At 31.6% G+C, this 17,289-nt stretch overlaps 1 protein-coding gene across 1 annotated transcript; it reads left to right on the plus strand.

The window, feature by feature from the left end:
• The first annotated feature begins 3,280 nt into the window (after positions 1–3,280).
• Positions 3,281–8,363, plus strand: LOC145635021 (GDSL esterase/lipase At4g18970-like). Its single transcript, XM_081686326.1, has 5 exons — positions 3,281–3,521; positions 3,883–4,007; positions 6,750–6,989; positions 7,712–7,958; positions 8,114–8,363. Exons 1-5 carry the CDS (start codon positions 3,293–3,295, stop codon positions 8,344–8,346), a joined length of 1,074 nt encoding a protein of 357 aa, XP_081542452.1. The 5' UTR covers positions 3,281–3,292; the 3' UTR covers positions 8,347–8,363.
• Positions 8,364–17,289: the final 8,926 nt, after the last annotated feature.

Below are 17,289 nucleotides of genomic sequence, written 5' to 3' on the forward strand. Positions count from 1 at the left end.
GACAGTTGATCTCAGCAAACAAACATGCTCATGCTACCACTGGGAGCTAACAGGCATCCCATGTGTGCATGCATATGCATGCATCATGGACAAGAGGGCTGACCCTGAAGATTATGTGGATGATGCATATCTTGTGTCCACTTATATGCTTGCATACAGGCATGAAGTGGCAGCTATGCCTAGTCCACATCACTGGGAGAAGGTGAAGCTGAGGCAACCTCTGCTACCAGCAGTAAAAATTCAGCCTAGGAGGCCAAAGTCAAAAAAGAGAAAGTTGGAGAAAGGGGAAGTGGTTGGTGGTAACCAGCAAGAGCAGCAACATTTGAAAAGGAGGAGCACTTGCAAGAACTGTGGGCAATTGGGACACTATGCTAAGACATGCAAAAACCCACATGTGGCTCCTGTTGCTGTCTCATCCCCAAAAAAAGAAGGAGGAAGACCTGTTGTGCACAGTGAATGGGTGAATGACCAGAGGAAGAAGAAAGCAGAAAGAGCTTTGAAAAAGGTACAAAATATCCTACATAGCAGTGATTTAGGGTCATATGTGTTTATTGAGAAGTATCATCCTAATTATTGTTAATTTGGCTGTGTAGAGTGCCCTTGGTGGTACACCAGGACCCAATAGTATTGCTAATAGGAGGTTCCCTCAGGAAGAGCAGCAGAAGAAGCAGCACACTACTCACTAGTCTCAAAGTCAGCAGACTCTGCATCAAGAGCAGCCTCAGAGTCAGCATCAGCAGAGTCAGCAACAACAACAGACTGACCACCATCAGCTGAGCCAGCTCACTCAAGCATCAGTAACAACAGCTCCCACTACCTCAGCCAGACCACCCAGAACCAAGATGCAGCCTCTTAGACTTAGGAAGTAGGCTGTTAGCTCAGAGCAGCCTCTTAAAATTAGGAAGTAGCTTCTGCTGACCCATATATTTGATTTTGCTAAATGTAATTTGACTACATTAATGATGTGGCTGTATTTTTATATGAGCTACAAGACAGTTTAAGTATTAGTATTTTGGACATAAGTGGTTGGATTGTTAATTGAGTCCCTTATGTTTTGAATTTGACAATAGCACTGATATAGTGCATTATTAGTTGAAATATATGGGTCATTTTGCTGGTTTTTTATACCATTTGCATAGTTATTCAGTTGCTGGTTGTTTAAACCCATTGCATATTTATTTAGTTTGTGGTATTTTAAACCATTTGAATAACTAATAATGCCAACTACTAACAACAACAATAAGACAAACTAAAACAAGTTATTTTCATTGATAACATAATAGTACCATTACAAACACTCTTGCTTTAACACCACCTCCCACTTAAACCATTTTATTCATTACAAGATAACCTAGGACAACCAACAAAACATAACACAACACAATTAAATAAACTTAGAGCTTGTTGTCACAACCACTGCTTGTGATCAATTTCTTCCTATCACCAGTGAGGGCCTTGCATTTCAGTTTTAAGGTGTCAACCTCATTAAGCAAACACCTTCTCTGGCCAGTCAAGTCATCCACGTCCCTTTTCAAAGAGTTGATTTCACCTTTCATCAACTTTTTGTCAAGGAGCAGTTGGTTAATGACAACTCTTTGCCAATCAGTACCATCTTCATTGTCCACCCATTCAAAAGTCTTGCACCCCCTTGTTTCAGTTTTAGGGTCATAGAACTTGCAAGCCCTAAATTTCCTCCTAGGGTTCTCATTTGTCCAAGAAGTCAATTTTGCTAAAGGTAATCCACAATTGCATTTCCTCTGGTTTGTGGGAGATGAGTTATTCCATGACATCTTGATCCCTGCAATACAGCATAACAGTACTCAGTTAGTTTAACAAATTACATCAATTAAACAAAGATTCAACCACATTAACATATCCTCAATCACACATACTCACTGTGGTGGTTGCCCTCCATAATGAGGGTAACCAGGGGGGCCATGTACCATTCTGTTTCATCCTGTACTCCAACATACAGTCAGCCAAAAACCCAGGATCATCTGTGGTCCCAACATGTATGGTGTACACCTCCTTATTAGGTAACCTCCTAATCATCTTGAACACATCCCCATCATCTTCTAAATTCCTAAACTTCCCTTTATACACATACTGGAATGTAGGGTGCAGCAGTTCAACTGATCCTTCTAATGGATCATCCATCTCATGAAGTTGACCATCAAATTCTATAGTTGTATCCAGCAAGTTACTTCTGCCTACTTCATATTCAATGTCTATAGTTACACTTAAATACTTAAATCTGAGAACAATCTTATTCTCCTCCATTTCTACCACAACAATTACAACAACAAACAAACACAAAGAACAAGGTTACAAATAAAGCAAACTTAACTGTAATTGAAAGGAAAAACCACAATTCAGTACTACCACATACCCTAATTGACAAAATATCAGAATTAAATCGTGTACATGCAAAAATCCTAATTAATGAATCCCACAAATTCCCCCAATTAACATTTTGCAAGAACCCTAATTTTTCCAGATAATTGAGATTACCTTATGCGAATTCAAGTGATGTCGTTGCTGCAGATGCAAATGCAATTATAAGCAAGCTTAATTTTGTGTAATTTGGGGAAAAATTTTGTTTAGGAGCAAAAATTGAATAAGGAATACACTTTTATAGGAAAAATCGGGGGAAGAAAACAAATAAAAGCATAAACTAGCCGTTAATAGCCGTTATGTGGGCCCCACAAGCTAAAAAACCACCGGATTTTCAAATTGGGTGGGAATCTGAGCATAAAATTAATTTAGTGGGTGGTATTTTAAAATAAAATTTTTGTTGGGTGGTTAGTTAGAAATTCAACACATTTTTGGGTGGTTTTTTGAAAATTTTCCTAAATTAAAATTAAATATATAGATTCAAATTGAGACAAACTTAAGGTAGAAAGAAATCTGAAGATAACAAAAGAATATAATTATAGCCTCATTGTCCGTTTAATAATGCACGAAATATACGTAATGTATCATGTATGTACCTGTAAATTATTTTTTAAAAAATTATAAAAACTTTTTTTGTGTTTTTAATTTGCAGGGTTGGAAGGTATTTGGAGGTTGTTTAATGCAATCATTTATCATCTAATTAATAATTCCATAATATTCAAACGAGGCATTAAATATCCGATGATTGTTATCCTTTTTTCCTCCAAACCTGTTTATGGTGACAAACAACTGCGTGCATGGGTGACAAACAACTCCGTGCTATAAATACATAACAGTTACACATGCATTTTAAGTATGACTAGTAACCTTTTTTTAAGCAAGCAAATTCCCTTAAAAAATGTTGAGAGTTTCAGCTATTTTTGTTCTTGCTTTTTTTTGCTTTGCTTTGATTGCTAATGGAGCACCAATAGTACCTTGTCACTTTATTTTCGGTGACTCATTATCGGATGCTGGAAACAACAATGAGCTCAGAACAATGGCTAAAGCAAATTATCCACCGTATGGAGTTGATTTTCCTAGTGGACCTGGAAGGTTTACCAATGGCCGCACTATTGTAGATTTTATCAGTAAGCAAACACTAGCATTCATTCCTTTGATTCTTATATTACTAAGATATAAATACACTAAGGTTTTGTGTGTTTTGATGATTAAAAAAATGATTTATGGATTTTTATTTTAAAAAGACCACAATTTTAAATGGAAAACATGATTGTGAAAGGGATTTTCTTTTATTTGTTAGATTATAGGATAAATTATGGAGAAAATGACATAGAAGGGAAAAACAAAGGATAGAAAATAGAGAATTGAAGAGTAAAGAGGAGATAGATTGTGGCAAACTTTCTTTATAAAAAGAAAATATATTTTATCAAAACAAACAAAGCCTAAATGAATCGAACTTTTTCTAATTTTAATTTGTTTATTCGACAGCTCAATTTTTGGGGTTTCCAAATTTAATAAAACCATACAGCAATCATACTGATCAAGATATATTAAGTGGTATCAATTTTGCATCAGAAGCTGGTGGAATTCTCATGGAAACTGGATCAAACTTGGTATTTTTATTCAATTCTAATTGCTTTATTCTTGTTTTCCTTGTTTATTATATTATACAGAAAGGTAAAAAAAAAAGTAGTATGGTGTACTCCCTCTCTTTCTATAAGTTGTTTGCAAAATACAATTATCAAATATTAGATGAAAGCATGTGTGATGCACGGTTTTTTCATGCATAAGTTTTTTGAAAGGATTATTTTCAATGTTGAATTAATAAATAAATTATAAATAAATAATTTAAATCCTAAATCAATGTTCGTTGTTTGTTAAAAAAAAATAATCTACGCATTTCTTTTAACACTTTAAATTAAATTCTCATACTTCATTCTTTAATTTTGCTTATGTAGTAATTGAATTTTATAATCAATTATTATTTTTATGTAATTTAAAAATGTAACCAAATGTGATAATATTACGGAGTAATTTTTATACTAAAAATCTCACAATTTGTGATTGTTCACCAAATGTATTGGATAAATCTTTTTCATTTGAAAAGATAATTTTTTTTATTTTTTAAATAATTTAAATCCTAAATCATACTAAAATGTAAATTTTATTTTATTAGCTGACTCGCCAACATATATATTTAATTTATAGATATAGTACATCCATGTATAAGGTTGTTTGATAATAATCTAATATTTTATCAATAAATATAGTCAATTAGACAAAACGTGTCTATATTTACTGTAACTTTGTTTGGTTTGTCTCGATTAATAATTTACAAAAACCAACTTTTATGATCCATATATTAATTTTAGAGTTTTATTTTCAACTACCATTCAAAGTATTATTATTTTTGTTTTTTTTTTAAAAAAAATATTAACGGATACGTACCCAATTCATTTAATACAAGTATTAAATAAAAAAAATCCAAAAAAAAAAAACTAAAACTACCTATTATACTACACCCTCTTTACACTAATATTAGTGTACATCGAGTGATATAAAGGTAACTTTTAGCTAATTCTAGGGTAACTTTTTGCCTTTTTTGGGTAACTTTAAACATAATACAATTTTTTATATAAATATATAACAAGAAAAGTTTTATAAAGGGAATTTAATTACATTCAATCACTAATAATTGATTTTTAGTCATTTAAAATGCGATTCTTTACTAATAAAGCGTTGATAATTTTTATATGTATTGGGTTAATTTTATGCCGGCCTATTGGTGTAACTTTTATTTGTTTCAGGGATAACTTTTGATCACTTTAAACTATCTAATGGATTTACAATAATTATTGTACACCCGATTTTTTAAAAAGTTTGTGTATAGTACATCATTATCCAATAAATTTTTTAACTACCTAAATATTACAAGGAATATATCTCATACTGTTGAAGGACCATCTCAACCAAAAGTTTAAGCTGATGGTTGAGGCCCAGGAATATGTTATATACTCTATCACTCCCCCTCACATGAAAGGCCCTTTGGGCTTAAAATGTGGATGCAGCACAAACCCTCTCATACCCGCCACGAATTAATTCCACTTTAAAGGAGGGGTGGATGAGATTCGAACCCGTGACCTCTATGTCACGTTGGCTCTGATACCATGTTGAAGGACCATCTCAACCAAAAGCTTAAGCTAATGGTTGAGGTTCAGGAATATGTTATATACTCTATCACATACATTGGCACAGATAATTGAGTTTTATCGGTTGATGAATCAAAATGGATTATAAACAGTACGTGCGAAAAGCTAAATGAAGTGTAAAAGCTGAGGTAGACCCAGGCAATCAACCTGATTGATGAATTTTGTCAATCAATGGCTTTTGTGGGCCCCCTTGCCAAATAAATTAATTTTATATTACAGTTTGGTTTTGAAGATACTAACGTCTGTTTGTAAAATTTCTTTTTTTTTTTTTAATTTTATAAAAATCTTCTCCAATCTTCCATCGAAGACACCGCCATAGTCACCAATCTCACCATCACTCCGACCACCATCCGAAACCCATCACAGCCACCACCACTACCACCATCTGTACGCCTTCCGCCGAACAAACCCAGAAAGCACCACTAGAAATAGGCTAAATTCCGACGGAAAAATTCCGTCGGAAACACCCTGAAATCCGTTGGAAATAGGGTTTCCGACGGAATTCCATCGGAAGAGGTTGTCGGAAAAGAAGTTGTAGGAAAAATGAACTTTTCCTACGAAAATTCCGTCGGAAACACTATTTCGACGGAATTTTTCGCCGGAAAAATAATTTCAGGTACTGCAACAAGCCTTCCTCTTTGTCCTATTCTTCAGTTCTTCTTGTCGTCCTCTTCTTCTTCCCGTTGCCCTCCTCTTCTTCCCCAACAATCGCCGCTTCGCGGCGAAACTAAAAGGCACCCTACTTGAATAGATTGTAAATTAGGGTCATATATCAACCCTTTAAGGAAAGCCTATCATTTGCGGTGACATTTTGAACTGCCATAGGTGGTGGTGCAATGGAGGAAGAAGTAGTTTCTGGGTTTGGGTTTCAGTTTAGGGTTTCGAATTAGGGAAAGTGATGAAGTTTCTGAATGATTCTCATGACGAAAGGTAACGACAATTAATATTAACGTTTGTACAAGCTGACCAAACTACCCTTACTAATATGACTGAAAAGACGAAATTGACCCCTAATTTGCACAAATTGTAAACTAGCCTGATTGACTTGTATTTCATCGTAAAAGCTAATTGCTTATGAAATGCTTAAGGTTTCTACAAGTGCTAGTTATATTCTTGTATTTAGCATTTTTATCTCTGCCATTTCAGGGTGATCGAATGTGGATGGATCGACAATTACAAAATTATATGATGATAATCTCAAGGCTTCAATCAATGGTTCAAGGTCCAGTAGCAAACTACTTAAACAAGTGCATGTATACTGTAAATATTGGTAGCGATGACTACATCAACAATTACTTCATGCCACAATTGTTTCCTTCTAAGAGGCTCTTCACACCTGAACAGTTTGCCAATCTACTCATTGATCGATATCGAGCACAATTATGGGTATTTTCTTTGTTACTTCTGGCTTATCCTATCCAAAATGAAGTTAAAGAGACAATAATGGTTCAAAAACCAGCTAAACCATTCAAGTATGTACTTATACCAAAAAAAAAAACGAATATTGAGTTAAGTTAGTCGTTTGATATGGTATCAAAAGAAACTGTGACTAGAAGATCATGGCCTCATAGGTTTAAATCTCATCAAAAATTCTTTTCAAAATGGAATATTTAATTAACATTGGGTATTATTCAAGTGAAATGTACAACTTAAGTATAAATCTATATTTTCAAATTACCCAAAAATATTGTTAGATTCCAGATAAAAACAAAACAAATTTAATTTAGTAATGCAAGGTCCCGTATTATTATTAACTACTTCCTCTGTTCTTTTTTACTTGACCTGTTTCTTTTATCACGTTTGTCAATACAAAACTTTAACAATCAATAACTTAAATTCTCCATAATTAAAAATTATAAAAGTTATATATTATGATAGTACTTATTGAGACGAATCTAAAAAGATCATACATGAATATATTTTTCCTTACATATTATTCACAAAAGACGGTCAAAGGAGGGGTGATGAATAGTGTAAAAGTCAAAGCGGGTCAAGTAATAAAGAACGGAGGAAGTATATATTACGAATATCAATTTTCCCAAAATATGGTTATATTTGTATTATACTTATTATTATGCTAACACGTTTTTATGTTTATTGTGCGATAGGTGCTATATAATTCTGGAGCAAGGAAGTTTGCCATATTTGGTTTAGGTCAAATAGGTTGCACTCCAGCTGAAAAGGCTAGATTTAATACATCAACACTACAATGTGTACAAGAAATCAACGACGCAGTCCAGCTTTTCAATAATAAACTTGTTACACTAGTCGACTCCTTCAATGCAAATCTCTCTGGAGCCAAATTTACATTCATTGATTTCTTCGCCATCCAAACCTTAAATCCTCTTCCTCCCGGTAAGTCAACGAGACAATTAATGAATTTAAATGTTAAGATGTACATTGGTACGTATTATATCTATATATTAGACTGTTCCGTGCTAATTAGTACGTATTATATCTATATATTAGACTGTTCCCGTGCTAATGTAAATGATAAACAAATATTGCAGGTGTTATCACAAACTCAACTTGTTGCCAAGTGAGGACTAGTGATTTCCAATGTGTGCCGTCCAGTCAGCCTTGCACAATTCGGACACTATATTCATTCTACGACGGACTTCATCCAACGGAAATTCTGAATAAACTGATTGCAACAATTTCATATAGTACTCCGATTCCTGTATTTGTTCATCCGATGAGTATCAGTCAGTTAGCTATCAGTCAGCTTAGGGCAATATACTAATACGTAACAAAATTGGCTACTTGGAAGTTAGAATAAATAAATGTGATTAGTTCGCATATTTGCAAATGTGTTTTTCTTTGTTAAATGCTGCAAATAATTTTGGCCTTGTAATGATAAATTGACAATGGTCCATTTGAATTGAAATATTTGTTTTGATAGATCATTTTTCTAACCGCCGGCCCTATTGCACAAGGCCTCATATTTAGGGCCCCACAATTGGGAAAATCAACAGTGAAAGGCCTAACTATTCTTATGTTGGAATGCGCTCTTGATGCAATAAGGGCAATAAGTTTTAGCTGTATCATACCCTATAAAATAAATAGTTCGGAATCAATTATGAACACTTAAAAATTAAACATTTAGTAATAAAAAAATCAACACTGAAAGAAATGAACATTTAGTATAAAAAAAGTTAATACGTTAAAAAAAAAAATGATTATTTAGTATAATTAAAAAAATGAATATGATGGTCATATAATCATAGAATTGTTGGACCATGACCTTAAAAATGAACAATTAGTAATAAAAAATGAACATGTAAGAAAAATGAACATTTAGTAATAAAAAATGAACACGTCAAAAAATTTAAAATATTATCATATTAAAAATGAACATTTATCAAACAATCATTATATTGAATAGCTAGAACATACCTAGTAAAATGAACATTTCATAAAAACATTTGAACACATTAAAATAAAATGAACATTTACTCTTTGATTGGATTGAAAGAAATGAAAGGAAAGGAAGGGAAGAGAAATTACGGCATAGATAATGTTTCATTTAGATAGCAAATGAAAAAAGAAGTGAATTGGAGGGGAATTACATGGAGGGATCAAATTGCAAGAAATTAATCTCTCCAACAATGAGGAGATTTAGGGCCTGTTCATATTTACTGAACTGAGCTGAACTGAACTGAACTGAACTAAACTAAACTGAACTAAGCTGAAATGAATATTTTATGAGAGAGGGAAATTAAGAGTTGAATTGAACTGAACTGAACTGAATTGATTGGAGCTGAACTGAACTGAATAGATTGGAGTTGAACTGAACTGAATTGAACTGAACTGAAAATAAGTAAATATGAACAGGCTCTTAGAAGGAAAAATCTTCATTCTTCCCTCCCCTCCCCTCACCCCTTATCCTCCCACCCCTTCTTTTTCTCCCTCCTAATCTATCCAAACAAGCGGTAAGTATTTAAAAATGAAGACGACAAAAAAAGTTATGAACATTTAGTTTATTAAAAATTAAAATGATTTTCATATATTCATATAGGTTCAAATTCATTGTATGTAGTATATAATTATTAACAAAATATAAAGATAAAATAAATTTTATATATATATATATATATATATATATATATATATATATATATATATATATATATATATATATATATATATATATATATATATATATATATGTGTGTGTGTGTGTGTGTGTGTGTGTGTGTATGTATGTATACAGACACACTAAATATTCATTCTTAAAATACTACGTTTTTTTATTATTTTTTTTTTTACAAAAATTATACATAATTTCGATTGTAATTATTTTAGCTCTAAAATATAACCATCAACCTTAAATATAATCTTGGTTCATCATAGAGAAAACTATTATCAATCTTAATATTATAGATTAGGAATCACAAATGCAAAATTGATAAAAAAAAAAACAACAATTTATAACACATCCCCTTTCCGTCCCCGGAGTTGGGTTTTGGTGGGAAAAGCCAACTTTATTTATTTTATTTTGTGGTAAAATAAAACTTTAAATTATGTAGGTGGTAAAAGTAAATAAGTCATTTTTTGGATGTAGTAAAAGTCAAAAATTTCTAATAATAATAATAATAATAATAATAATAATAATAATAATAATAATAATAATAATAATAATAATAATAATAATAATAATAATAATAATAATAATAATAATAATAATAATAATAATAATAATAATAATAATAATAATAATAATAATAATAATAATAATAATTATTATTATTATTATTATTATTATACTACTACTACTACTACTACTACTACTACTACTACTACTACTACTAATAATAATAATAATAATAATAATAATAATAATAATAATAATAATAATAATAAAGTCAAGTACGAATTCAATTGTTGAGCAATTGGATATGGCTTCCTTCCTTTCTCTTTCTCTTCTCTTGGGGAGTTAGAAAAGGAGTTTGTTGCATTGTTGAAGCGGATCAAGAAATTCTCGAAAACTTAGGACATTGGGGCGCGTGCAGAAGCTAAAGATGTCAATTCGGGTAAACGGGTCGGGTAGGAGTGGGTCGGGTAAAATTGGGTTGGGTCAATTCGGGTTAATGACGTAGCCTATGGGGGTTGGGATCGGGTTGGGTCATGCTTGAGTCGGGTCACGTCCGGTTATACATCTTATCGTGTTTGAATCGGGTTTTGGTCGGATTAATAACAGGGTGGTTACATTCGGATCAGTTGAATAATAGGTCGGGTTTAATTCGGATTTTCACGGGTTAAAACAGGTTAGGGTAATTCTCGGGTTCAAGTCGTGTTTGGTTCAAGTTAATAATTTGCAGGCTACGATCAGGTCGGGTCATTTTCAAGTCGAGTCATTCTCAGCTTTAAGTCAGGTTCGGTTCAAGTCAATCATTTGCGGGTTGCAATCAGGTCGCATCTGGTCATTTCCAAGTCGGGTCGTGTGTGTGTGTGTCTATATATATATATATATATATATATATATATATATATATATATATATATATATGATCAATAGTAATAAGGCGATTGAATTTAAGGTGATTTGAAATCGGGTCAGAAACAATTAGGGTTGAATTTAGGTTAGGTCAGTAACAAGTCGTGTTAATTTTGGGTCGGGCTAGTAACAGATCGGGTTGAATTTTTTGTCGGGTTAGTAATAGGTCGTGTAAAATTCGGGTCGGGTCAATTACAATTCGAGTTTAAATTTGGGTCAAGTCAATAACAAGTCGGGTTGATCTCGGGTCAGGTTTGTAACAAGTCGGGTTGAATTTCGAATCGGGTTAAATTCTGGGTTTGACAGGTTAAAACGAGTTTGGGTCAATTTTGGTTCAGGTCGGGTTCGGTTCAGAATAATAATTTACGGGTTATATTCGGGTCGGGTCATCTCTAGGACGATTCATGTTCGTATTCAGGTCTCAAATACTCAGGTCAACTCAGGTCTAGGGTTGGTTTCAAGTCGGGTTTAGGTCACATTTTTATGGGTTCAGACGGGTCAGTTAATAATCGAGTTTGGGTCGGTATTTCGAGTCGGGTAAGCTTTTGACAGCTCTAGCTGCAACTCATATCTTTATTATTAGGGTCTCGAGTTTTATCATTTTGTCAATTCTGACCTCAAATGGGATCCATAGGGCCAAAATGACCCTCTAAATCTATGAAGAGCATGTTTTGCGCACAAAATTCAAAGATTTTTTTATACCGTTAAGTTTAACGGTTTTCTTGACGTTAGGTGGTAAAAAACAATTTTTAGAATTTTTTTTGGTGGTAAAATAAAAGTTTTAGAAGTTTTGGTGGTAAAAAACATTTTTTTGATTTTTTTTGTGGTATAAGTCAAAATTTCCTAATAATTACAACAACAACAACAACAACAACAATAAAAATATCACTCTTCGGCTTGGTTAGGGACGGTCCCGATATCAAGTTTGGGTCAGAATATGAATGATAAGACTTATCGTAGTGTTCTTTGCTACCGGTTGGGTGTTCCTTTGTTCTCTGTTTCAACACTGTGTTCTGCTTGCTCAAGGGTTTTTGATGGGGATATTTATGGGGATCATGCAGTGTCTTTGTGCTGGAATGGTGGGTATTAAAAATAGGCAACAACGTTGTTCGTGACACCCTTGTTAATATTTGTTTTCGGTCTGGGATTTCTGCTCGAATTGAAAGGAGGTTAACGTTGGGTTGACTAGAGGGAACGACTGGGCTCTATGAACAGCAAATGTGTTGCTTTATTCCTGGGATAGAGGCCTTGATGTATGTGTTGACTTGACGGGGTCTTCACCTTTGACACAATCGGGGTTGTCTGACTTCGTTCTTAGTCGTGTTGTGTCGGCGGCGGCTTAGTAGAAGCGGGACAAGTATGGGGCACGTTGCAGGGCTATTGGCTATGTGTTTTTTTCTTTCTCCTTTTCTTTGTTGGGGGAATTAGAGAAGGATGCTATTGCGTTGCTGAAGCGGATTCAGTCGTTCACTAAGACTCAGGATATTGGTGTTCGTGCAGTTGCTGACATCTTTAGCAGGATTGGGTTCGCTATATCTAGAGGGGTGGGGCCCATATTGTATCTCGGCTCCCCACCAAATTCTTGTAAATTGATTGAATTTGTAGGTTTTTGATATTTTTATAATAATAATAATTATAATAATAACAATAATAATAACAATAATAATAATAATAACAATAATAATAATAATAATGATAATAAAATTAATCATAATAATAATAATAATAATAATAATAATAATAATAATAATAATAATAATAATGTTGCAATAATAATAATGTTGCTTTGTTGACCCATGCTCTACTTTTTTATTATTTCTCTCTTCTACTAATAATTAAATATATTTCACTAACTATACTTGAAATACCCCTCATGATTGCTTTAAAAGGATTTGATATACTACTCATATCAACAAGATGCATCTTCCTTTTAGAGAGCTCATTTGCTAAGATACTCCATAGTTAAGCGTGTTTGGGATCGGGGTGTTACAATACTACTCTGTATACATTTAAAAAAATCTCCTTTCTGTCCCCAGTTGATAATTTTCTAAAACTTTTATCAACCCTAATGTTGTGATTATTATGAAATGGGAGGAGTAAATATTTTTGGAGGTGTAAATTTTAAAACTGTTGATAAGAAAAATAAATATTAGTTAAACAAATTAAATAAAATAAAAATTGTTACTAAAAAAAAGTTGATGAAGTCATGGAATTTCTTTTATTGAGTACTGGTTGGATTGCCGCGTGCTATGCTACGTACGTGTCAAGCAACTTTAAATGCAAATATCAAATCAACGTAAGATTAATATATATATAATGAATAATCACATGAAAAAGACTTTAGACAACATTAGGATATAATAACATTCTATGAAGATAAATTAGCGTTATATGTTAAATTTGTTATAGACAATAAAAGTTTTCAAAGAAAGGCTCTATTTTGTTCCTTAAAATTTTCACTAACTTTAGGAAAATAAGATCTATTAGCATTAATAAGGTTATGTTTTATTTACATGTTATGTACAAAAAAAAAACTATTATGGTTGAATTTAAATGTTTTTTATTTCTAAAATAATAACAATATTTTGTTATACAATAATTATTTTAACTAAACTTAATTATTTTTACTACTCCGCATAAAAAAAAAAAATCACTAATCTAATATGAAGTATTGGATATGCTCTTTGAAATCAATGAGTTTTACTAATTGAAATATTTATTAAATCTTACTAATTTAACGTGGAGTTATCTAGTGAGAAATTAGATTATTTTATCTGAACACAATTGAACTTAATTAAATTGTATATCTAAATTTATTAACTTATTTTAATTATAATTTAAATTTGAGTAACTTTTATGAAAAATTAATTTTTCTGAAATTATCATATATAAACTGATGGCTCGTTCTGTTCACCTTGTTTTCACATATTTCAGGTCTAATAAATTTTGATTAATTAATAAGTTAAAAAAAAAAAAAGTTTTGATAAGGCTACTCAAGCACAAATTACAACTAAAATAAGCTTTAATAAGTTCAAAATAGTTTAGGTACCAAATTCAGATAAGTTTATTTAAGTTTAAATAAGTAAAAATCAGGTGAATAGAACATACCCATAACTAAACTTGTCTGAATTTATTAGACATAAAATAAGTAAATATAAAGTGAAGGATTTTTTGACTTTTACCACCAAAAAAAATCATGAAATTGTTTTTTACTACCAAAAATTTTAAAAGTTTTATTTTACCACTAAAATTTTTTTTTAAAACCTAACGGAATATTTTAAATTCTTCGATTTTTGTGCCAAACACATCATATTTAGAGGTTTTGGGGGGCATTTTGGTCCATCGGATCCAATTTGAGGTCGGAATCGACAAAAAATTATCGGAAATGCTTCTTTTTGTGCGTTTAAAAATACCTCGTTTGCGTGAAACACGCAAAACGAGGCATTTTTGATCATTTTTTGTCAATTCCGACTTCAAATTGAACCCTAAGGGCCAAAATGCCCCCTAAACCTATGATCAACATGTTTTGCGCACGAAAATCGAAGAGTTTTTCTTTAAACTGTTACATTTAACAGTTTTCTTGACGGTAGGTGGTAAAAAACAATTTTTAGAAATTTTTTTGTGGTAAAATACAACTTTTAAAATTTTTAGTAGTAAAAAGCAATTTCGTGATTTTTTTTTGTGGTAAAAGTCAAAGAATCCTAAAGTGAATAAACAGATTCTTATAATACTGAATACATCATTTTTTAAAAAAGTTTATTTGCAATCATTTGTAATGAAGTCATTCTCATCTATTGTTCACAAACCAACTTATTACAAACTTTGTCTCCAAAACAAATAAATATCATCCTTCCACACCAAAAAAAATTCCCTAAATGAATGACTTATGTTTTTTTGCAAAGAAATTTTCTTGATCACCTTTAATATATCATATCCTCAAATTGAAAGAATTACACTTCCTCTAATTTATTTTTAATACCGTCTTTATTTACCACCTTTTAAAAATTATACATAAGTAAAATGTGATCATATATGATTTTGTTAGATTATCCATCTCAATATTTAAATTAAACTTAAAATAATATATACCAAAATATTATACTCTCATCGTTTCACAATGTTCTTTCCATATGAAATTTATTAACTATTAAAAATGGCTGAAAATCTTCAAAATTCTTTTCCATATATAACAACAAATTTAGTCATATAGGGTCAAGCAAGTTTGTTCTGTTTATCTTGTTGAGTGCATTATTAATATCTTATTTTTATAATTTTGCTAATGAAACATTGAAGATATATTTGCGATCATAAATATTTACACCTTATTAAAATCTTCAAGTCCTGCCAAAATGTAAGAAAAAACATGAACAAGTAAAGTTCTTATTAAATTATGCTCAATATGTACTTTATAATTTTAATAATTAACTTTTTTTTTTGGTGTCTAAAGAGCCACATATGCAGGTGATGATAATCGATCCTAAGACAGGGAGGGAAGCTCTAACCACTTGAACTATCCTTTACTGTCATTTTTATTAACATGTGGCAAAGATATAATAATTAAGGCTTATTTGGCATGGTTTTTGTTTTTCAGTTTTAAGTTTTTTTTTTAAAAAAAACATAAAACCAAAATTAGGAAATAAAAAAAAAAAAAAAGTGTTTCCACTATTCTGTTGTCAATTTTCAAAATTATCATGATTTTAACAAGTTTCACTAACTTTTTGTTCATTATATGACATATATCATATGATTTTAAAAAAACAAAAAACCAAAAAATAAAAAATAAAAATAAAAATAAAAATAAAAAGCACAATGATGTCAAGTTAATAGAAAATGTGTATTGATAAATGCATTAAAAGAAATAAAAATATACCAATGGAATAGGAAGAATACTGAAGTATATAAATAAACACCAAATCACATTAATTACAAAAATGGTAACTAAGGGCTTGTTTGGCATCATTTTTGGTTTTCAGTTTCCTGTTTTTTTGAAAACTAAAAACCAAATACAAAAAACAAGAAAAAGGTGTTTCCACTTTTTGGTTGTCAGTTTTCAAAATTATTATGATTTTAATAGATTTAAATAATTTTTGATTCATTATGTGACAAATATCATATACTTTTATATAACAAAAAACCAAAAAACGAAAAACTATAGCAATGTCAAACAAACCCTAAGTTTTATTTATTTATTTATTTTTTTTATAAAAACTAATGATTTTATAATTGGAAGGGCTACAAACACAAGCTTTGTAATGAATTGTCCACAAGAATGTAGTCCATACTATTACATCTTAGTATCTTACGCAGTGCTTTAAAGTTTAATTGTATGGAAGTCTTTATATCTTGAAAGCAATTACATAAAAACATTAAAAAAAATCGCAGTGCTTTAAAGTTTAATTGTATGGAAGTCTATATATCTTGCAAGCAATTACATAAAAACATTACTTTTTTTTCTTTGTTTTTATAAATTGTAACATTTACAAAAGCTTAAACTAATGGTTGAGGCCCAAGAATATGTTTTATACTCTATCACTCCCCCTCACATGAAAGACTATTTGGGCTTGAAATGTGGATGCAACATATGTCCACCCATACCTGGTGCGAATTGATTCCACTTTGAAGGAGGGGCGGATGAGATTCAAACCCGTGACCTTTGTGTCACGTTGACTCTGATACCATGTTAGATGATCATCTCAACCAAAAGTTGATGGTTGAGGCCCAAGAATATGTTTTATACATATGGTTGAGGACAGGAATATGGTTGAGGCCCAGTTAGATGACTGTGCTTGCTGCAAAGCGTGCAAAGATATCAAAACCCAAGCAGCCTATTACAAGTAATTTAGTCTTTGTTTATTCTTATGGCACTTCATATCTGTATTCACCATCTTGATAAAGATTTACAAGAATTTCATACCTACATTACCTATTCGTTTTAGGATAGACATGTCTGAATATTCTGTAAACATGTTGTGGTAAGCAGGGCTTCCTGATGCAGCAATTGGTAAGAAACTACCTGCAGAACCCTACTAGCTTCCTTCTCCTACATAGTGTTCTAAGTGTAGGGCACGCAAATTTGCCTTTGAAACGACTTATTTTTGCTGTGGTGATGGTGAAGTTAAGATTGCTACAAATGATTATCCTGCACAGCTTGTCAGGCTGTTGACTTCTATGGATGAAGACGCTAAACAT

The sequence above is a fragment of the Chenopodium album genome, chromosome 6 (assembly GCF_948465745.1).
Source record: "Chenopodium album chromosome 6, dcCheAlbu1.1, whole genome shotgun sequence".
In the NCBI taxonomy this organism is placed as follows: Eukaryota; Viridiplantae; Streptophyta; class Magnoliopsida; order Caryophyllales; family Amaranthaceae; genus Chenopodium; species Chenopodium album.

Bases quoted from the DNA above. Each gene is read 5' to 3' on its own strand.
- LOC145635021 (XM_081686326.1), top strand. From the start codon at position 3,293: ATGTTGAGAGTTTCAGCTATTTTTGTTCTTGCTTTTTTTTGCTTTGCT. The intron at 3,522-3,882 runs GTAAGCAAACAC...TTTATTCGACAG, and splicing joins CACTATTGTAGATTTTATCA to CTCAATTTTTGGGGTTTCCA. The intron at 6,990-7,711 runs GTATTTTCTTTG...ATTGTGCGATAG, and splicing joins GATATCGAGCACAATTATGG to GTGCTATATAATTCTGGAGC.